This window comes from Athalia rosae, chromosome 2 (assembly GCF_917208135.1).
Source record: "Athalia rosae chromosome 2, iyAthRosa1.1, whole genome shotgun sequence".
Classification (NCBI taxonomy): Eukaryota; Metazoa; Arthropoda; class Insecta; order Hymenoptera; family Athaliidae; genus Athalia; species Athalia rosae.
The window spans coordinates 21,581,747-21,601,949 of NC_064027.1; the positions used below are offsets into that span (position 1 = coordinate 21,581,747).

At 38.4% G+C, this 20,203-nt stretch overlaps 4 protein-coding genes across 11 annotated transcripts in view; 2 read left to right on the forward strand and 2 right to left on the reverse strand.

The window, feature by feature from the left end:
• LOC105689520 (BAI1-associated protein 3) overlaps positions 1-10,220 on the forward strand; it is a 107,555-nt gene extending 97,335 nt beyond the window's left edge. Inside the window, exons 8-27 of one of the 5 annotated variants that reach the window (XM_020854219.2) lie at positions 246-392; positions 499-558; positions 645-801; positions 1,432-1,635; positions 1,728-1,886; positions 1,959-2,128; positions 2,224-2,331; positions 2,404-2,553; positions 2,882-2,933; positions 3,489-3,530; positions 4,948-5,093; positions 5,389-5,605; positions 5,731-5,805; positions 5,895-6,008; positions 6,334-6,549; positions 6,616-6,831; positions 6,905-7,099; positions 7,180-7,424; positions 7,530-7,738; positions 7,826-10,220. In XM_020854219.2, the coding sequence (XP_020709878.1) occupies positions 246-392; positions 499-558; positions 645-801; positions 1,432-1,635; positions 1,728-1,886; positions 1,959-2,128; positions 2,224-2,331; positions 2,404-2,553; positions 2,882-2,933; positions 3,489-3,530; positions 4,948-5,093; positions 5,389-5,605; positions 5,731-5,805; positions 5,895-6,008; positions 6,334-6,549; positions 6,616-6,831; positions 6,905-7,099; positions 7,180-7,424; positions 7,530-7,738; positions 7,826-7,920 (2,977 nt within the window). In that variant the 3' untranslated portion in view covers positions 7,921-10,220. The remainder of the gene's footprint in view (positions 1-245; positions 393-498; positions 559-644; positions 802-1,431; positions 1,636-1,727; positions 1,887-1,958; positions 2,129-2,223; positions 2,332-2,403; positions 2,554-2,881; positions 2,934-3,488; positions 3,531-4,947; positions 5,094-5,388; positions 5,606-5,730; positions 5,806-5,894; positions 6,009-6,333; positions 6,550-6,615; positions 6,832-6,904; positions 7,100-7,179; positions 7,425-7,529; positions 7,739-7,825) is intronic. The other 4 variants (XM_020854220.2, XM_020854221.2, XM_012406596.3 and 1 more) reach the window with 4 other exon arrangements.
• Positions 10,221-10,525: 305 nt separating this feature from the next.
• Positions 10,526-12,322, reverse strand: LOC105689292 (dynein axonemal light chain 1-like). 3 transcript variants are annotated; one of them, XM_020854223.2, is made up of 4 exons: positions 11,888-12,322; positions 11,526-11,727; positions 11,167-11,444; positions 10,526-10,949 (listed from the first exon to the last, which is right to left on the reverse strand). In XM_020854223.2, exons 2-4 carry the CDS (start codon positions 11,725-11,727, stop codon positions 10,788-10,790), a joined length of 642 nt encoding a protein of 213 aa, XP_020709882.1. In that variant the 5' UTR covers positions 11,888-12,322; the 3' UTR covers positions 10,526-10,787. The 3 variants fall into 3 exon arrangements, with proteins under 3 accessions (XP_020709882.1, XP_048507353.1, XP_048507352.1); XM_048651396.1 differs by having other exon boundaries at positions 11,847-12,322; XM_048651395.1 differs by lacking the exon at positions 11,888-12,322 and having other exon boundaries at positions 11,526-11,826.
• Positions 12,323-12,513: 191 nt separating this feature from the next.
• Positions 12,514-14,781, forward strand: LOC105689461. The gene is made up of 4 exons (XM_012406486.3): positions 12,514-13,095; positions 13,757-14,014; positions 14,085-14,249; positions 14,317-14,781. The coding sequence occupies exons 1-4, from the start codon at positions 12,676-12,678 to the stop codon at positions 14,743-14,745; spliced, it is 1,272 nt and encodes a 423-aa protein (XP_012261909.2). The 5' UTR covers positions 12,514-12,675; the 3' UTR covers positions 14,746-14,781.
• LOC105689460 (SURP and G-patch domain-containing protein 1-like) lies at positions 14,782-19,208 on the reverse strand. Of its 2 annotated transcripts, none has more exons than XM_048651394.1 (8): positions 18,923-19,208; positions 17,109-18,454; positions 16,817-16,907; positions 16,246-16,427; positions 15,833-16,170; positions 15,430-15,754; positions 15,269-15,353; positions 14,782-15,190 (listed from the first exon to the last, which is right to left on the reverse strand). In XM_048651394.1, exons 1-8 carry the CDS (start codon positions 19,153-19,155, stop codon positions 15,031-15,033), a joined length of 2,760 nt encoding a protein of 919 aa, XP_048507351.1. In that variant the 5' UTR covers positions 19,156-19,208; the 3' UTR covers positions 14,782-15,030. The 2 variants fall into 2 exon arrangements, with proteins under 2 accessions (XP_048507351.1, XP_048507350.1); XM_048651393.1 differs by having other exon boundaries at positions 16,817-16,919; positions 18,923-19,207.
• Between the last annotated feature and the right edge of the window lie 995 nt (positions 19,209-20,203).

Below are 20,203 nucleotides of genomic sequence, written 5' to 3' on the forward strand. Positions count from 1 at the left end.
AAAAAACAAAACAAAAAATAAGCATAAAGAGATTCAGCTAAAATTAATCAACCCGCTCGGATGTTAACCGGACGTTTAACGCTCACCGGCCTTCTGGGATTTGTCCGGAGTTTTAGATCCTGCGTTGAAGTAATGAAAACTTGAGCTCGAAACACATAATTTTAGCGCGTAAGGACTTTAAACGATGTCCGTAATTTGAGCGTTTTCACTCCGTTACCTGCACCCCCACGATATTCCGGCTGTAGTTTCAGGATATCGTTTAAACGCAAGGAACACGGAAGCAGACGGGAGCATCGTGATTCTCTCGGAGGTGCTGTTCCCGCAAAGTACATACGCGCAACGTCGGTAAAACCTCACACCCTCAGTCCACGATGGGAGGAAAAGTTTCGTTTGTGAGTATAAAACGTACAGCCCAGTATTTCCAAACAGTAGTGAACAATTAAACAATTCGTACGATTACAACTCAAATGAATAATCTTGTTTTTCTTTTAACTTGAGTTCCTGTCCTTTCAGCGATATCGACGACATTAACACCGATATTTTACACTTGGATATATGGTCAGTGAATCATCATCGTCAAGTTGTTTCTCGATCCTTACGTAGTGTTCGGTATTTTTTTTTTTTAACGACAGACTCGATTACAGGGACCACGACGACGAATCCTCAGTTTTTGACGCCGTGAGCAAGCTTAATGAAGTTCGAGGTGTTAAAGGCCTTGGGAGATTCTTCAAGCAGATCGCACAGAGCGCGAGATCCGGTAGCCAAGACGACTTCCTGGGCTGTGTAAACATCCCACTTCAGGTGAAATTTTTCACCTTCCCTAAGGGGATGCCCGTCTGTCCGCAGACAGCAGCCCATATCTGATGGTTTATTCATAACGTCACGCTTTTCAGAATTAACAAAAAAAAAAAAACAAAAACAAAAAAAAAAAAAAGTACATGTTTTTTATTACGACTTTTTTTTTTCACAACGTGTATGTAGTACATGTACCTCGTGAAATTAGCGGCACGAGTCGTTTGAATTTCAAAAGAGCAGGAAAGTAAAGTTTCTGGGCTAGTTTAAAAGCTTCCGGGTTGAGATGAAGAAAGAAAAGGAGAAAGGGGGACGATATAATGACCTTATTTTCGGTACCTCGTTACCCGGAGGTCTTTACGTTACGCGGCGAAGTCCTTACGGGGAAAATCCTGAGGACTATTTTCTAGGCCTCTCGCGTCGCCTAGGGTCTCAGAGGGTCTCGGGGTTTATCGTTTATCCTTATTCAGGTTGAGATTTGCATAAACGGTTTACGGATCGTATATATACGAAGTTGAAACTACGACGTTGGTATTATACCCACTTTGAGAGTTTCAGACTTATATCGTAGAGCCTGCGAAATATAATCCCTATAAAATACAAAATCCTCTCTACACCGGGAACTTTCTCTTTATTCAGGATATACCGAGCACCGGTCTTGACCACTGGTATAAACTGGAGGCCAGGACGCAGCGGAGTAACATTCAAGGTCGGATAAGACTTAAGCTCTGGTTATCGACTAGGGAAGATAGGGGAACTTCGGAGGAAGACAATTGGGGAGAACTCAGACAACAGGAGAGACTTTACACGGTTTTTCTAAATCACGAGATGAACAAACAAGGGGTAAATTTTCATTGTCGCGTTTATGTTCGGGATTGCAAAAAAGAGGACCGTGGAAACACCGAATGTCTGATGACCTTTTTTTGTTTGCGAAGAATGACTTCCTAGGGGAACTACCGCAAACTGCACTAACTATTTTACATCAGCACGCCGTCCAGGGAGACGTTACCAAACTTCAACAAGCCCTTACCAGGTGGATTGCCACTTCCAGACAACCGAGTATCGACCCGAGAACTCTTCATCGTTTGTTGCAGGTGCGTTTATTGATGGTTGGTTGTTGTACGCGCCCAAGAGTCAACCTGATTGTGCTAACTTTCTGAAAACAGGACTTAGATTCGCTATGGCCAACGGACACACTTTCAAAGGACGAGGAACAATGTCTCGCCGATTCTTTTAACGCATTTTTAGAAATGGCTTTGAATCAAGTTCGCAAACACAGAATACTCTTCTCACCGAATCACAGACCAGCCATCGCGAGGCTCGACTATCTCCTGAGGTTAGCGATTACGATTTTATCTCCTTGTTTTTTTCTCTCGCAAAGAAACTTGACCTCCTTCTTCGACTCGCCAAACACTTGAAATTTGATTCAAGGTGTCTCGGACTTCTATCCAACATGAAGGCTCTGAGAAAATGTTGTCCTTTCAACAAAGAAATCAGAGGAGAGATAATCCACGCTTTACGCAAGGGGACACACGATTGGTGGGTTTTTTTTTTCTCACCTTTCTCGCTCTCTGCGTCCTTCCACCTAACTTTCGAACCCCTCATCTCCAGGTACTCGGAGACCAAGGCCCAGACGATGTGTTACGATCACGAACCGGACCAGGATTCCGATAAAGTCCTTCAGGATTTCACGAATCTTGTTACCACCCTTCTGGTCGATTTGCAGCAGGGACTTCACTGCTACAACAGTCTCTTCGAAAAGTGAGTCTGAATTCTTGCGTTTTATATCGATTCTTCTACGAATTCTCCTCTCCTCGTTACACGAGTAATCAAAGGATATTACCATCTACTTCAAGATGTCTACCAACGCCGAAGGGGATTACTTGATGTTCATAAATACGCTTTAATTGTCATAATTCTTTTGTACAAACTACTTCGTTGAATAAACCTCCTGACAAATTTTTCCCTCACGTCTCCTACAAATTCCACGATAAATTCGTACTCTACTTACCTCGAAAAATTACACCTCGCTCCCGCAAAATTGTATGAATGTCTTAATTTTATTGATCGTTCGTTTGTTTTACTGTAGCACCAACGGGGTTCCTTACTTCTCGGCGGTTTACAAGCAGCTAGAAAAATTGGTGAGCGTCCAATTTTTTATTCTTTATGTTTGTTCTTTGAATCTGCGACGGATACCTCATGGAATAATAAGCGAATAAATTACTGTCACATAAGGATCGATCGGATCAATTATATTTATAAATATATATCATGTATCACACGTTGATAATTATTGACATTTTTTATTGATGAATGTACGTAATTGTGTAAGTATATATGCGAATCATTGGTCGCATAAAAACTACGTTCGGTGTCTCGTTGCTCGGTGTGCTATGTTTGGCTTTATATGCTTTTTAATAATTTTCTGACGCGTCGACAAGCTTATTTTTTCATTTATGCGAAACAACCACACCCCATATGCAGACATAAATATAGCTGAGAGTAGCGACTCTGGAAGCGAAAAAAAAAATTAGACAAAATGACAACAAATAAAATAAATATATATAGCGGGTGAAGCAGATCTCAACAAATTCCCTAAACAGCTGATTTATTCATTCGTTTATTTATTTGGAAAATTCACATTTCATAATTCGTACGATACGTTGTACTGTAATACACAAGATGTTTGTCCATAGCTGGCGGAACACGTGGCGACACACATGGAGAACATATCAGAGGTACTATATATATAACACAACAATGTTAACACCCCCGCCCCCCCTTTTAAATATTTCTCTATATACATATATCTATATATATATATATCTCGCTATATCTATATTTTTCAATAACGCACCCGATATATACCATGAATATAAAAACTGTATACTTTACCACTATTAAATCTATACCTTTATACTCTGCTGTCTTTACGAGCATCGATCTCTCCATTATAATATAACATATTATGTTCGACTTTGTGTACATAATATTCATGTTTAGATACCTATATATATATACACACCACATATGCAAGTTAACGTGCATTGCAATAGAAGTATTTATTTTTACTTCCTTTGTTTCTAGTTTTTTGTTCTCTTGGTTTCATTTATTGTACTTGATTTTTTCGTTGAAACGAAAATTCTACAGACGTGAGTCAGAATTTTTGGTACATCAACTGAAATTAATCGTTGATTCGTTTGATTTAGAGCATGTGATGCGAATTGAGCTGCATGACGCTTGCTTTCTGCACATTGTTAGGTATTTATATCGTCATAAACGTGTAAATTCTTTCACTAATTTCTCATTAATTATACGTATCGTTGTAAAATGTAGCGAAGACGCATTGCTAGAAGTGCGATATAGATCGGTGAGGTTTATACCGCAGACGCCATATTGTATATCTCACGATGCACTGCAAGTTGAAATTATAGCTTTTCCTATTTTGTGGACAAATTTCTCGAGAGTATGCGTCTCAACTTTTTTCTATTTCAACTTTTTTCGTCTAATCCGATTTCAGGAATTCTTCATGGGTTGAAAATTTTGCACGAACACAAAAACCAAAACGAAATGTCTTCGTATCGAGACGTATTGAAAGAAAGATAACGGGGAAAAAGAGAAGAGCTTGTCAGACTTATTTTTTTTTTCAACAAGAATTTTTTTCGAAACTTGTGAGGTACGAAAACTTGTGGAAAAGGAACTAACTTACCTCTGGTTACGGGATCGTATATCCTTATGACGTTCTACCGGACGTAGTTTACTTGTCCTCCGAGTTACTTATGTTTGTTAGTTTGCCATTTCATTATTGTTCTGCGGCAAATGTTTGTTGAAGAATAATTTTTTTTTTTTTTCTCGTTTTCACCAGAAGTTCGAGACTTTCAATTACTCCGGAGATTTTTCTTTTTTTCGTTAGGATAGAATAAAAACTTTTAGCTTCCTTATTCTTTTTCCCTTTTTTTTTTCTTTTGATACACAGAGGACGCGAGGGATTGAACATTTCGGATAATTGGTTCTAATACGTTGTGTAAGATTGCGATGATCGAGTTGGTAACGAGTTTATACTGTTAATCATTGTCGGTCGACGATGCCAATTTTCATTATTGTGTGGGCAATATGAGAAAGAAAGAAGATTGAAATTTCTAATATCCCACACAGGTGCACAATGAATTGGGAGCCAGAGTGACGGCTGCCTGTCTTCAACTCCATGGCCAAGGAAGAGATGAGGATTACGTTCTTCCCCCTGGCGCTGAAATTGGGACGCCAATTTTTGAACTTTACTTAGCCCTGCAGGAATTCGTCAAGTAAGTTCGTTGTGATTTTTATTTTCTTCGAAATGAATGTTTAAACTCATCTTCTTATGTCAAAAAAATATCGAAGAGAAAAAGAGCCGAGCTCATTGATTCCCGAAACGATGCGCTGCAGCCCGGTGTACTTTGATTTTTCGACTTCGATTTGCAGAATAAACAAAATCACCATGTAGATTTCATAAAACTCTAAAAATGTATCCAGCGGTAAAAATAGCCCGGTTGACATATATTTTTTCCCACTTTGTTCTGCAAAAAGTTAATTTCTATTTTGATTTTCACGTTTATTCAGCATGAAAGACCATCTTCCGCAGTCCGATCACAAGAACCTAGCGATTTGTACTTATTACCAATGGTTCGAACCTGCTGTTGACAAATGGCTTGATTTGGCAAAGCTAAAAGCAATGCAAAGGATCAGAAGAGCCGCCGATCTCGACCGCATTTGCACCGGAGAATTGATCGTCAAACATTGCACATCGGCCGTCGACGCTACCGCCTGTTTTTATCAGGTAAAACCGATCAGAATCATGAAAAAACAGGCTCTCGAGATGTCTGAAAAACAAAAAATTTTTTTTGGTCAACTGAGAAAAAATTCATTTTGCTTTTCCTCCGGTAATCGAATCTTTTCTTCCAGATCAAGGAATTCTGGAAACAACTCGCTTGGCCAGATTTACCTGGTTCATATAATTTCGTTTTGAAAATAATCGACGTGAGTAGGCAATATTCATCGATGATATCGGATAAAAAAAAAGTATCTCTTTCACCGTTTGATCTGATTCTATTTTACCTTTCATGTAGGCTATTTGTAGCGCCGCTACGTACTACGCAGAATTAACGCATCAAAAATTGGCCGACAGCGGTTACTACGAGGAATTGATCCCTTACAAAACAACTGACGAGGTAATCGCACAGGTAGATACCGCTTCGCAAATAGTATGAGAATCAGTACCACATTTATCATACACCGCTTCCAGCGTATGGAATTTATATTTTCACAATTTTTGCGCAGTGTCTGTGTATTTTATTATTCATGAAATGTGTGCAGTGATTTCAACATGCTTTTTCATGCACCGATATTTACGCTGCAGCGATGCACGAATCAAAAACAAGACAGTACAAAAATTTCAAATCACACTGAATATGCTTCGCCAAAATTTAATTGAACGTAACGTAGGGTAGTAAGAATTTGGCGATTTTCACCTTGTATTCGAATCCTCGCATTATCAATTCCGACCAGATGTGCGTCGCCATAAACGGTCTCGAATACGTCCGACGATGGCTTCTGAGTTTGGGAGAAGAACTTAACGTTGAAGGGGTGCTTCAATCTCTCGAGGGACAAGCGGGAGAAACGGTCAGACTTCAATGGCGTCACGCACTCGTTTCACCTCTGGATCAAACGCCCGGAAAAATGCTGCTCTTCATCAATCAGATAATATCGCGAATAGGAGCCAAGGTGAGGAATAGATAAAGTTCGGGAGTAAATGGACGATGAAATTTCGTTTATTCTTCCTTAAAACAGATGCGAGCGCCCCTCAAGAAGACCATGTTCCATCTGGCGTGGTCTCCAGATTCACTTCCAACTTCGGAAGCTATGGCTCCGCTTCTGGAGTATCTCGATCTACATTTAGTGGCACTTAATTCCGCTCTACTCGCCACCAATTTTAACAGAGTCCTTCAGGATGTTTGGGGCGTAGTTTTGGGTGAACTCAGTAACCAAATGGACGGAAGTACCGGGGTGAGTCGAAATTTTGTCGTAATTATCCGACCTTGAGGTTTGCTTATTATTTTTATAAAATACATTCGTTCAGGATAAACCGGCTGTGTTTTACGAAAGACTTCACGAAGCCCTTGATTTACTCGTCGAGTTCTTTTACGCCGAGGAGAAAGGACTCCCCTACGAATATCTGAGGTGCGAGGCTTTCCTCAACGTCGAAGAAAGACTTCAGTACCACAAAACTGATACCGCGCTTCTGATCGACAGATATTATCAGCAGAGACTGCAGGTAGATCACCGATCGTTAACGTTGAATCTTTCTAAATTTACCTCGAGATTATTTTCCGTGTGATTTCCCTTTTTTTTTAGGACCAAATAAACACGGACACGGTGAAATACGGAGTTTTGTCCGTTAGAGCGTACTTGAATCACGATTCTCTTTGCGTGGAAGTTTTAAACGCCAGAGACGTGATTCCACTCGATCCGAACGGTTTCAGCGATCCATTTGTTATCATAGAACTTTTACCCAGACGGGTATTTTCACACTGTGCAGAACAGCAAACAAACGTGCAAAAAAGAACCCTGAATCCGATGTTCGACGAGTGTTTTGAGTTGTAAGTGCACTCGGTAGAATATACATATATGTATATACGTATACGTATACAAGAGTCCAAGTGGTTCGGTCGATGAAAGAAATCTGAGTAAAAATATAATTTCAGTTCCGTAAGCGTCGAACAATGTAGGAGTCCCGACGCGATGATTTTATTCACGGTTATGGATCACGACGTTTTAACCGCGAATGACTTCGCCGGAGAAGCTTTTCTCGGGCTGAGCAGTATACCTGGGGTGGCAGATTCTAACGCAAGCATAGACAATTTCCACGGCCTTAAGCACCAGGACCTACCTCTGATGCATCAGCAGAACAAAAGTGAGTGTTTTTTACATTTGCGAGAAAAGGTTTTCGAAAGAATATTTTTATACAATGTACTTCGTTTTTATTTTATCTTAAAAACAGATCACCCGATTCTACAAATTCTGGAAACACGCGCTGGGGATAAATTGGCTTTAGACTTTGTCAAGAAACAAAAACTCCGTTTTGCAACGACGTAGTCTAATTAATATTTTAATCATCGTTATTGTTTAGACCGTGCGTCACATCAGACGTTGCTTGAGAGGTAAAAGGAGACAAAAAAAAAAATAACAATCAACGTTAGCGAGCTAAATTGTACCAAGAACCAATCAAAAATCCATTCCATTCGATAAGACTAAAAATAAATTAAAGAAAAAAAATTGTCCTATTAGATTCACGATTTCAGGGCTAATCGGAAAACGTACATCGACGGCTAAGGACCAGAAGTGCGTAACAAAAAAAAAAAAAAAAGTCATTGAAATTATGGTTGTTTGAACGAAACGTGATGCGAAAAGACTTTGGAAATCAATTGATTGAAAGTCCATGAAGTGGGAGTTACACTCTTCTGATAGTCGGCTCGAGATACGTATAGGGGCAAACTTACAAACTTCAAATTTACGATGGTATAGGTATAAATATAACTGTCGGAGAGAATCATTTGCCCTTTTCCTATAAGGTCAAACAACTGCCCTATATAATATATACATTGTATGTATGTGTACTATAGAACATATATGATACAGGAAAATAAATATGTGGAAAAAGACAAAAACAAAAAAAAACAAAAAAAAAAAACTGCGTGTAAATCGTGTAATGGAAGAAAATATATATAAGTATATATGTACAGAGGGATTCTGGTGAAAGGGATTGCGATCAACGCATGCGTCGAGATATTCGAATTTCTCGTTCGAATATACGAGCGAACCCGAGCTGCGCCGGAGTCGGCGTAGCCACAGGCGTAGGCGTTTCGTTGCGAGGTGTCACCTTGAGGGCTTCAAATCACAACAAGAGGCCTACGCCTGTGGCTACGCCGACTCCGGCGCAGCTCGGGTTCGCTCGTATATTCGAACGAGAAATTCGAATATCTCGACGCATGCGTTGATCGCGACCACTTTCACGAGACGCTCAGGGTATATATTGGTGTAATCTGGAGAACTATTTTTGTGGTGATGTGAAATATCAGTAAAAGAAGAAAATGAAGAGAATAATATATATGTACTATAAATACATGAATATACGTATATATATATATACGTGTATAAAACTCGATGTGAGGTAATCTGATGGTAAATGTTTAAATTTCTTGACGTGAGTAAGATTTTGCTATTTATTTTGGAACTGAAAAAAATTGAGATTGCAGAAGTTCTCTAATGTATTAGGATTACGTAGACTGAAAAGATTGAAAATCGGTAGTTATTGTTCATTCATTAGGTTTGTATAAGATGGAATTATCATCATACCTTCGACGTCAAATTTGAGGGGGGGAAAAAGAAACGAAGACAACCAACCAAATTGATGGAAAAAGGGGGAAAAAACATTTTCTTACCATTTATAGATAGCAAATCAACTCTTGATAGTGAATAATATTTTTCTTACGTGTCATCGGAGTAGGTACATTCATTTCTATCCCGATTAACTATACAATTATACAAGCTGCACCTGCAAGGAAACGAGGGCTTGGATTATTCAATATCTATTAGATATTAATTGTGAAATATTTTTGTTCGCTGTCGTCATCTCATTGGTAAAAAAAAAGAAAATATGAAAAAAAAGAACAATAATTCGATTAAAATGTTGATTGTGCCATAAAAATTATGAACTCCAAATAATACTTGTCTGTTGAGGGAATTAGAAAAAAAAAAACCAACAACTCCAATATAAAGAAAAACATTCAAATATATATTTACGAGAACAAATTTTAATTGGTTATTGTTGTAATAAAGTTTATAAATATGATAATGTCGATTATTTATGATGCTGGCGTTTTAACTATCATCTGTACGATGTGTTGTTGTTATTGTAATTATTATGATTATATCGATTGTTTTCATTAAAATATTTATGTACGCTCTTCGTTACACAAATACACATATACGTATGGGGCATTCCATGCCAATTCGATCCAAATACGACTCTCGATCTCTTGAATTATAGGATCCAGATTGAATTAGCATTGAATGCCAATTATAAGTATACTGTACAATTCATAAAAATTGATCAACTCAAAAAAGATAAAAGAGAAAGAAGAAAACGTAATATAAGCGGACAAAAAAAAACCGCACACGATATCTACGTACTTATATAAGATATAAAATAAAAAAAAAAACTCACGTACGGTTCACACACACAACTTCTCGATAAGCGCACATGTCAATTTTTCTATGATAAAAACTACTAATATATATATTTACGCACCGTCGCGTCTCACTTGCCTTATTTTAACGTCTATAAAAAAAAGTCTAAGTAAAAAAAAAATATCAAAAAAAAGAAAACTCTAAATTCTATAATGACTACTATACTCTAGGGGAAGAAATAAAGCGAAATGGGAAAGAATGAAAGGCTATAAACTAGCACCTAAAGTTTGAAAAACTTATGGCTGCCTGTCAATGATCTTCATCTTTTTATATGCACACTGTATTACTGTAGTCTAATGTTACGATAACTAATATGATCAATGGATAATAAGCATAAGAAAAAAACAGGAGAAAAAATCGAAAAACATTATCGTTTATAAAATCTATCCTCCATGATTGTGTGTATAATCTAATATATATTATTATACTGATATATACTATACATGAAAAATGAATAAATGCGAATCTACAAATATATATATTATAAATTTTTTCAACTTGAAAAAGCGTCAAAAACAAACATGTGAAGAAAAATCGTTGAAGACAGTATGAAGAAAAAGTATAAACGAATGAAATATTGTATATGATATATCAATTGTGTTACAATATATATATATATATATATATGAGACGAATAAATGAATAATAAATGTGTAAATGATATTGAAACAGAAAAAGATTAAAAAAAGGTATGTAAAGTTCAAGTAAATTGATTATTGTTGTTCGGGTGATTTTGGAAGTAGCGGAGGTGGACATTCGGCTTTTGAAAGTTGACCGCTAGAAGGGGCAGCGTCTTCGCTACGTATGATCAATTCTCCATCTAGTTTTTCCAAATTTGGAAGTCTTCGGGCTACTTCTGCCTTCCAAGCTTCCGTCTGCAGGTGAATATATGAGAATTTTGTTAATCTTTTTTATTTCATCAATACGACAATGCAATTCGAAGGCTAAGAACCAGGAAGGAGTAACCTTCACTTTTTGAACTTTCAGGCAATTTTTGAACACAATGGCTCCCAGAGTAAGTGAAGAAAGTTTTTGAGGTTCATCCTCAGCGTTCGAATTGCACCAAACCGATGATTTTTCTTTCACATTTACCTCAAAACCGTCGCAGAGAGGATTTCCTACGAATAATAAATCTCTAAGATTCGGTAACTCTGAGAGTTTTGATAATTCGTTCCACTCTCGTATGAGATTATTAGAAATGTACAAAACCCGGAGATTTTTCATGCACGTTATCCCTTTCATTTTTTCTATACTGTTATAGGATATCCATAACTCTTCTAAAGTATCACCCAGTGGCTCTAGCCCCGAAAATGCCTTGATCAAATTACGACCTATTGAAAGGATTTTCAGGTTCTTCAACGCTGATATACCTGCAATTAGAGAGTAATTTAAAGTTACGAGATTTTTTTACATAGTTTTTATTACATTCATATGACCTCAAAGACAATCACCGGCAATTTTCTCTATCATATTTGTCGAAAGCGTTAATTTTTCGCATTTTGAAATAACGTTAAAAGCGTTGTCCATTTTTTCTATTGGTGGCCACTGAAAACTCAAGTTTATTTCTGTTGCCGAAGACGCGTCGAGGCCTGTGGCTTCCTCCCACCTCCGGATAGCATCTTTACAAGTCGTTGGTTTACCGACTCCGGACATCTGCGGTTTGGTAACAATAACCACGATGGTAATGCTAATAATACTAATAATAACAATAATGATAATAACAATACAAATAATCATAATAATGATGATAATGGTACTTATAATAATGGAACCTTAAAATAATAACAGGAAATAGAAGATGAAGCGAGATTACGTCAACCGATCCTTGAGACAGGTATAACTGCGATCCCTGATGGAGTTTTCAAAGTCGTTTCAACGAAATAATTTTGACGGAAACCTCTACTAAATGTTTCGTTCCTCAAAGCGGCAGCCATTTGTTTAGACATTTCAAATTCGCAGCCATGGATACCTAATAGTACGCTGTACGTTAGGTCGATATAAATTGAAAGATATAATTTACCCTCAAGGACAAAGATTCAGCCGATTTACGACGAGCTATATACCTATACGGTGTATTTGGCTTGTGATATGCTTTAGCACATACTCTACTATATGTACAATAAGATCTCTGTTTATCTTCAGTTTACAGTGCGTTGGGAAGACATGGAGATACGCTGGGATTCCGGCAGCATCTTGTTATCTCATTAGATTTATGAAGAATGTTCATTAACGTGTGATTTTGCGTTGGCAAATATTTAGGTAATTTTTCAACTAGGACGCTTCCCATTAGACGCTTCTTCGTGGAAATATCAGAGCGGCAGCTGTAGGTATACTCGGCAGAGGTTGAAGCCTCGATGTTACATGATTGATGATGACGCAACAACATTTCTGATCGGCAAAGCCAACGGTTCTCGTTCTCGTTCAAACAAATCAGTATTCAACAGCTCACGCTGTAAGCAACAAGTACATTTGTAGTTATCCTTATTTTACAATTATTTTTATCAAAGTGAACTAGACTATGCAATAGGTTTTATGTGACTTGTTAGAATTGCGACGTAATCTGGACCCTAAATAATAAAAACAATCCAACACATACATATAATGTCGGCTGCGAACGGTTCGCGGGATGATTCGAACGATTCCCTGCAAAATAAGCTCTTCGAGGACCCGCACCTTCAGGATTATCTCGAGCGTGTTGCCAAAATCCTGAAAATCTCGGGAGCAAAGTATGATATCATGAAATCTGGATCTAACAAGGGAGATAATTACGTCGGAGTTCTGCACCGAATTATTATCGAGGGTAAAAAAAATGGTATCCCCACCAAAGTACCTGTGATTATGAAAGTGCCTCCAAAAAATGAAACGAGCCGTATGGTGGTACAAATCGATCACTTGTTTCCGCGGGAACATTATTTCTACGCAAAAATCGTACCGACCTTCAATGAATTTTTGAAAACTCATAATAAATTGATGGAAAATATTCCTGAGTGCTATTTCTCTACTAGCGATAATCGAAAAGAGGTAGGTAATCTCTAAATAACGGTAAAATTTTTTTGAAAGTTTCATTATGTTGTCTGTTCTTCTTATTCGAATCTCGGAAACATGATCACCTTTATTACATGACTCGAAATTAATTTGACGTGAATGGTTTCGTGACCGGGAATTTAACAATATAATTCAAGGATATTGTGCAATGTTCGTGAGCGATATTGTGAAAGAAAGTCGGCGATAAAATACGCTTGACCGTATCTCTGTGGCCTACACTTCCTGACAGACTCATTTTATTTTAACAAAACCGCAGGACAAATGCGATTTAGTTATCATGTTGTATTTTAATCCATTAAAAGTGGCTCTAAAATATTACTTATAGAGATAATTAATAATACGGGCGTCCTTTTTCATTTTGAAAAAAAAAGAAATATATTTTGATGAATTCATCTATTCAAGCCGGGTTTTCAACCGGTTATGTGTGTTACATCAGAAATGCGGGCAATTATGTATTACCTCGAAGCACCTAAAAATTGCAAAATCATGATTCTCAGATGGATGTATGACGAAGCATTTTATAGAATATGAATCAATTTGCAAAATCTCATTCGCGTACGGTACAACACTCATGTTACCTCTCATTTATTTCATACAGTCGACTTTGACGATTAACGACACAGAATTAATTTTTCAGGCGGTTTGCTTGGAAGATCTTGGAGTGAAAGGATTTGTCATGCGTGATCGTTTGAAAGAAATGGATTTCGCACACGCGTCGATCATCATGAAAACGTGGGGACGTTTTCACGCGCTAAGTTTCGCGCTCAGGGATCAGAGACCAGATATTTTCAAAAGCGAAATTGCTGCCATGAAAGAGGCTCTCTGGAGACCCGAAGTTGTCCAACACCCGGATGTTGTTACTCGCGTCAACACGTTAGGGAAATATGTTAAAATGGTCTGTTGAAAATCAATTCAAACGATAGCATCATTATTACAAGTTGGAAAATGACCACTTTCGTTTGTAGGCACTAGCTCAGGAGAATTCAAAATATTTAGAAAAATTTACAAAGTTTTTAAGTGATGTTCCTCGTCATCTGGAGACCTCCTGCGACGGGAGCCTCGCCGAACCATACGCGGTGTTAAACCACGGCGATTCTTGGAGCAACAACATGATGTTCAGATATGAGGAGGTAAGAAACGATCGAGACTTGTGCAACGGTCACCGGCATAAGACACGAACTTTTGATATTTTTTCAGGGCAGCGATGAACCAAAGGACATTTACATGATAGACTTTCAATTGTGTCGATATGCGTCTCCAGCTTCAGATATTTCTTATATTTTGTATACAAGCTGCAGCAACGACTTAAGGAAAAACCATTTCGACGAATTGATTAAAATTTACTACGATTCATTGTCAAGCTATCTTTTGGAGCTTGGATCGGATCCGGAGAAACTTTTTCCCTTCGAAGCGTTGCTAAAACAATTAAAGATATTCAGCACTTATGTCGCGGGGATGGGAATACTTATAATGCACGCTTTGACCAGTGAACCTAATGACGTACAGGACTTTGATCCCGCTAATTTCAACCCCGATAATCTTGAAGAAAGGTTGAAGAGAGATCATTTCTGGAGAAATACTCTGAGAGATGTCTATAAGGATTTGATTGACAGGGATTTCATATAGATATCATTGAAGGATGAAATAAAATTAAAACAAGGATTGATTGGAGATGTGAATTTAATATACATATTATATTTAGATATACAAAATAACAAGGAATTCTGTTACAGAGAATGTTAATTGTAATATCATATTTTATTCTGCTTTGACGAAACTATTTTTTGCTGATTGAGTGTTATTGTTCATCGCTATTCAATAGTAAGGCCTTCGAGGATTATTCTGAAAAACAGATATGAACAGCAATTAAACAGATATGCCAATAAGTGTATTTTTAGGAACAATATGATATCAGGTGTTTATAGAAATCAAAATGTTTACCAAAGGATTAGGCCTGAATCTGTATGCAAGCATCATACGCTTTCTGTAAGCGTCAAATTCATCGTCATCTCTCGAAATACCATCAGGTCTCTCAGATCCAAGGCCTGCGCTATCCAGTCTATTCGTAGCTCTGTAAGGATGGAGAGAATAAAAAGAGAGTACATATTTATATATAACAGAGTGATCCGCAAAGAATTGTTTAACTTACTTATTAACTGGGTCAACACGACCACTCCCCTCGCTACCCAAGCCCTGACCTTCGCTCCAACCCAACTTTTGGAGCATCTGAAAACCTGTATAAAAAGCCCGAAATTGTAGGTTTAGTTTTAAATTTCAAGTTAGAATAGAGATATGAAACGAATAGCAAACCGATGTTATCCTCCTTCAATTTGAACTCCTTGTAGTCACTGAGGTCCGGTTCTTTTCCCTGCTTTACAGCATTATACTGTTCCATGAACCTTTTCAGCTCATCCGGGGGTAGAAAATCGCCAATGTGGTGTTTGCCCTCAGCCTGAGCAGTCAGCTCTTCAGCCCACATTTGGGTTGCCACCATTTCAGCAGATCGAATTTTGTGCTCCCACGTACCGCCTTCTGTTTCCTCATCACTGTCATACTCATATTTATGTTTTCCTTGAGCCTCCAGACGTTTCACCTCTTCACGTTTTTTCAAAAGGTTTTGGTATAGGAGATTAATCTGAACAAGATACAAATACGGTATTGCGACATTTCATTGCAAGATTCATATTTTTTGAAACGCTATTCGGATACGCACCTTATAATGGTCCTCTGCCTTCTTCCATTGCTCTTCGGTGAGATCTGAAGTCCCAAAGGTTTGTCTTGCGTATTGAGCAAGCGCAGGATCACTTCTTGATATTTTAGTTAGCATGGGGTTGACTTTACCACTCTGGATTTTAGGGGGTGGTAATATCACTGCTGGCTGTCCGATTTGCCCGGGAATCGCAATTCCCGGTTGCGGAATTTTTCTTGAACTAGGAATGATTCCCAGCTGCGGTCCCCCCATTCCAGAAAGTGGAACCTTGTTATCAGGATCTCCCCATCGACTTCGTCTCTTTCTTTTTCTCTCTTCTCGAGAATCTTTATTGTAATAATCTGAGAAATTTTTTTGAATAAAGGTGATACCATACGAAAGGAAGTCAAATAAGAAATCTGAAGAATTTTACTTACCATTTTGAGAAGATCCGATTTTTTGACTTTTTTCAGGGTCTTCATTGTCGCTGAGAGCATCTTCAGGACAGTAAAGTTCGCCCCCATTATTCTTGGTCTCCTTCCCAACTTTTTCAGCCCGGAACTTTGCCACCAACCCCCTGTACTGCAGATACGCTGCACTTTGCTTTTGGTGCAGAAACCTTGATTAAAACAATACTTAAAAATCGGCCAAGTAAGATAATTGGATATGCTAAATAAAATATTTAGACACGGCTATACAACGATCATATTATACGGTATGTTCTTTGTTTTTCATGTCTAGAAATTGGTTGTTGCCAATTTTAAATTAAAATCGGAGTTAACACATTAGTTCTATGTGCTCTTCTGGGTAGGGTACCTGTTACAAACACGAAAGGAAAATTATCACTCCAGAGTTATTAGTCACCTCTAGAATGTAATTCCCGGAATATTTATAAAAATGAGAATGGATGGATTGCAAAAAATGTAATTGGGGTGAATGAATATGTCAGAGGAGTAGAAGGTAAAAGCGGTTAATTTTCAACGGGTTGCCAGAGAGGACAGTAGTTACCATAGCTTGGGATCTTGCGCGTTCTTCTCGCGGACTTCCTGCTCAATTTCGTCCCCACAATCGGCCACGATTCGTGCCAGCTGCTCTGCCTCTACGGGACACACTTATAATCCTTTGTAAGAATAAGTTTTGACAAAAAATTCAACTTTCAATGACTTAATATTTTTACTAGTCATCATTTTCTCAAATCAAATCATCAAGTCATCAAATAGAAAGTTCAGTGTTCGTTACTACTTCATTATTTCTCAAACTCAAACGGGAATTCTTTGTTCCATTTATACAAATACCATACCTAATTGACTCTGCTGTTGCAGTGTGTGAGGCGGTCTGACCGGTGGCGGTAGTTGCATATTAATGGGTCCCACGTTAATAGGAACCTGCGTTTGATGTTGAACTGGATAACTGGCCGTAATAATATGTGGAGGTGGTGCATTTTGGATGATATTCGGAGGAGGAACATTTGGGGGCGGAATATTAAGATTTGGTGGCGGTATTGAGTTTATTGCACTTGAAATTTGGCTATGCACTGGCGGTGGGCCTGCCATAATCATCTGTGGGACCACATTGGGTGGTGGAACATTCGCAACGCTAGCAACAGTGACCACGATTGCCTGGCTAGTCATAGGCATAATATTTGGAGGGATCTGAGACATGGGTGGCATGATGTTTGGTGGGGGTAAATTTGGAGGTGGAAGATTAGGAGGAGGTTGTCCGAGAGCTGAAGGTGGTGGAACACTGCAGCTCTGAGGAGGGGGATGAGCATTTTGAATGACATGACTCTGCCCTTGCGATGCCGAGGACTGAATGTTCTGCAAGTTATGTTGTTGCTGAGGGATTTGCATGCTAGGAGGTGGTACATTGGTGTTGGGAGGTAAACTTTGTAGATTTGGGGGAGGAGGTGGCGCTCGCAAGATATGGTGTGGAGAAGGTGGTGGAATCCTAGGAATATTTTCTTGTGGGGGAAAACCGCTTAAGCCCTTTGGAGGAGGAGGTAGTCTATGTATATTTTGAAGGTTCTGAGGAATTCCTCTAATGCTTGGCGGAGGGAGATTTGTCATTTGCATTAAAGGCTGTGACATCAGAGGTGGGATAGATGAAGAAGAAGGTTGGTTGACATTGGGGGATGAGGGGTATTGTTGATGCTGACTAAAATGAGCACGATTCGAAGGAGGTGGAGGCCCATGGCTTTGGTTTTGGTTTTGAGGAGGAGGCTGGTGATACCCGTGTCTTGATTCCGGACTTGGAGAAAGCCTGCGTCTTGTAGGTGAAGGGCTAGATGAGGAACTATGCCTACGATCAGAAGATCGGCTCCACCTCGAGTCATTGTTTCTTCTTCTGTCTCTACGAGAGTTATCCCAGTTATCTCTGGATTTGCTGTCAGATTGTGAGTTCCATTTTCTGTCTCGGTGGTCTGCAATGGGTGGGGCCCGAGAATTGTCATACGAAGATTTTTGCTGGTCTCTTGTAAGTTTGTCGTCAGATTTTGTGGATATCTGGGATTGGGAAGAGTTTGAGGAAGAGGAAGGGGTCTTTGTGTTGGATATCTTCTTGAATTGGTCAAGGAAACTTCCATCATTTGCAAATAGGTTGACCATTGAAAGAGATGAACCGATGCTTGCTGGCTTCTCCTCTGCTTTCCTATAAATAAACGGCACAGATAACTGCATTTGACTCGTTATAACTGGGGACTCTCAACTAACAATGAGTTCTAAGTTGAAAAATAAGTCACGCCTTAGATTTACTAACTGTAAACTGAAAATCACAATGGATACGTCGGTTAGACTTCGAACCAATATTGCATTTAGAAGAATATAATCGCACTGTTATTATTGATTTGAAGAAAAAAACATGCTCAAAGAGATCCTCATTGCACCCGTGTGACAAAAATAGCATTTGTATTGTTCAATGCTCGTCGGTGTAGTGCAGACGACGAATGATTGTGTATGCAAATGAGTGACCCGAATTAGCTTTCATTTCTGCATGATAATTTTGGTTTTTAATAGATTTAGGTACAGTGGAAATTTTGGTAACTCTCCGGTATTCGATTGAAGCATTCACAGATTCCAGATAACTCATAAATTACGAATAAATAATGCATTTCATTACTTGGGTGTATTTGGCTTGCTGATCGGTTGAGGCGTTGATAAGGTGATAGTGTTGGTCGTTGATTTTTTAACGTTTTCAACGGCCTGTTTAGCCCGTTGTTCCTGCATCTTTGCTTGAATTTCAAGCTTTTTTTGCTGTATTATTTGCTCTTGTTTAGACATTTGCGCGAATCTCTCATTTCGCGATGTTTTAGACACAAATGGATCGGAACCCTTCACACCGCGATACGCCATGTTTACTGTTTTAGCGTTTCTGCTCTATGATGAAAATCACGACAATCAGTAGACCACAGAATACATTCCGCTAGATATCTTTTCTGTGCCTAGAGATCCTAGCAGTCAAACTAGCGACATCATTGAAGCGCTGAAATACAAAAGTCCACACTCTCTCGATGGGGCAAAGCTTAAAATGCCAGTAAGGTAGATCCCTGTTCTGCAAGCGCGTGAATTAAGCTTTCCCTTTTACTACTGAAGGTCAAAAAGCGTACAACAGTTTTTCGAATTTAATGTAGATGGCAACGGAAGTACAGTTTTCAATCATGTGTAATGCTGGTATACACGTTGAGAATAGATTACCTATCTCTCAATAGTATACGTATGTACCGTAATTAATGCGACGATGATTCTATTACTGCAGCTTATCAGATTTGGATACCTATATGTAAATTATATTTGTCATCCAACTCCGGTGGCAATATGAGTATCAGATTATTAAATGTTTGAATCGTTTAATAATTAATATGAAGAGACTCGATAGAATCTCGCGCCAAGTACATTAAAAGCGACGAGTACTACCTGAATATGACCGTGAAGCTAAAAAGCACACTCATAATCGAATGGAACAAATTATGTATGGTCAACAAATCGTTTCGTTGAATCATAGATATATTGAACAATATATCTATGGTTGAATCATTTTCTAGGTTTTCTGATCATTGTAACTCAAGGTTTTGATCGATTAACAATATTCATATAGATTAATCCAATTATCGTCAACTTCACAAAGTAATTGCGACAACGATTCAGAATTTCATTGTAAAATTCACCGAAAGAATTGGTGATTTCACAAAATGAGAGTTCATTGCGACGTTCCGGAAAAATTCGTCGAACAAAGTTTTCATTTTCAAGTTTGCAGAAATTTATTAACAATTTTTTTCATGCCGAGACCACGATACTCGGCTAGCTCCAATGAAAAATTTTCCTGATCTTATACTACGAAGATTACGAACCGATTGTGTCAAGTCGTGTTTTCCAATACATGACGGATTATGTTATCGATATA

Coding starts and splice junctions, on each gene's coding strand:
- LOC105689292 (XM_048651395.1), bottom strand. CDS start 11,811: ATGATTATTTGTATTGTTATTATCATTATTGTTATTATTAGTATTATT. Junction 11,445..11,525: donor TATGATAGAGAAAATTGCCG/GTGATTGTCTTT, acceptor CTCTAATTGCAG/GTATATCAGCGTTGAAGAAC. Junction 10,950..11,166: donor CTCTCTGCGACGGTTTTGAG/GTAAATGTGAAA, acceptor ATTCACCTGCAG/ACGGAAGCTTGGAAGGCAGA.
- LOC105689460 (XM_048651393.1), bottom strand. CDS start 19,155: ATGGCGTATCGCGGTGTGAAGGGTTCCGATCCATTTGTGTCTAAAACA. Junction 16,428..16,816: donor GCGCAAGATCCCAAGCTATG/GTAACTACTGTC, acceptor GTTTTAATCAAG/GTTTCTGCACCAAAAGCAAA. Junction 15,354..15,429: donor ATTGAAGGAGGATAACATCG/GTTTGCTATTCG, acceptor CTTTTTATACAG/GTTTTCAGATGCTCCAAAAG.
- LOC105689461 (XM_012406486.3), top strand. CDS start 12,676: ATGTCGGCTGCGAACGGTTCGCGGGATGATTCGAACGATTCCCTGCAA. Junction 14,015..14,084: donor TAGGGAAATATGTTAAAATG/GTCTGTTGAAAA, acceptor TTTCGTTTGTAG/GCACTAGCTCAGGAGAATTC. Junction 14,250..14,316: donor TGATGTTCAGATATGAGGAG/GTAAGAAACGAT, acceptor ATATTTTTTCAG/GGCAGCGATGAACCAAAGGA.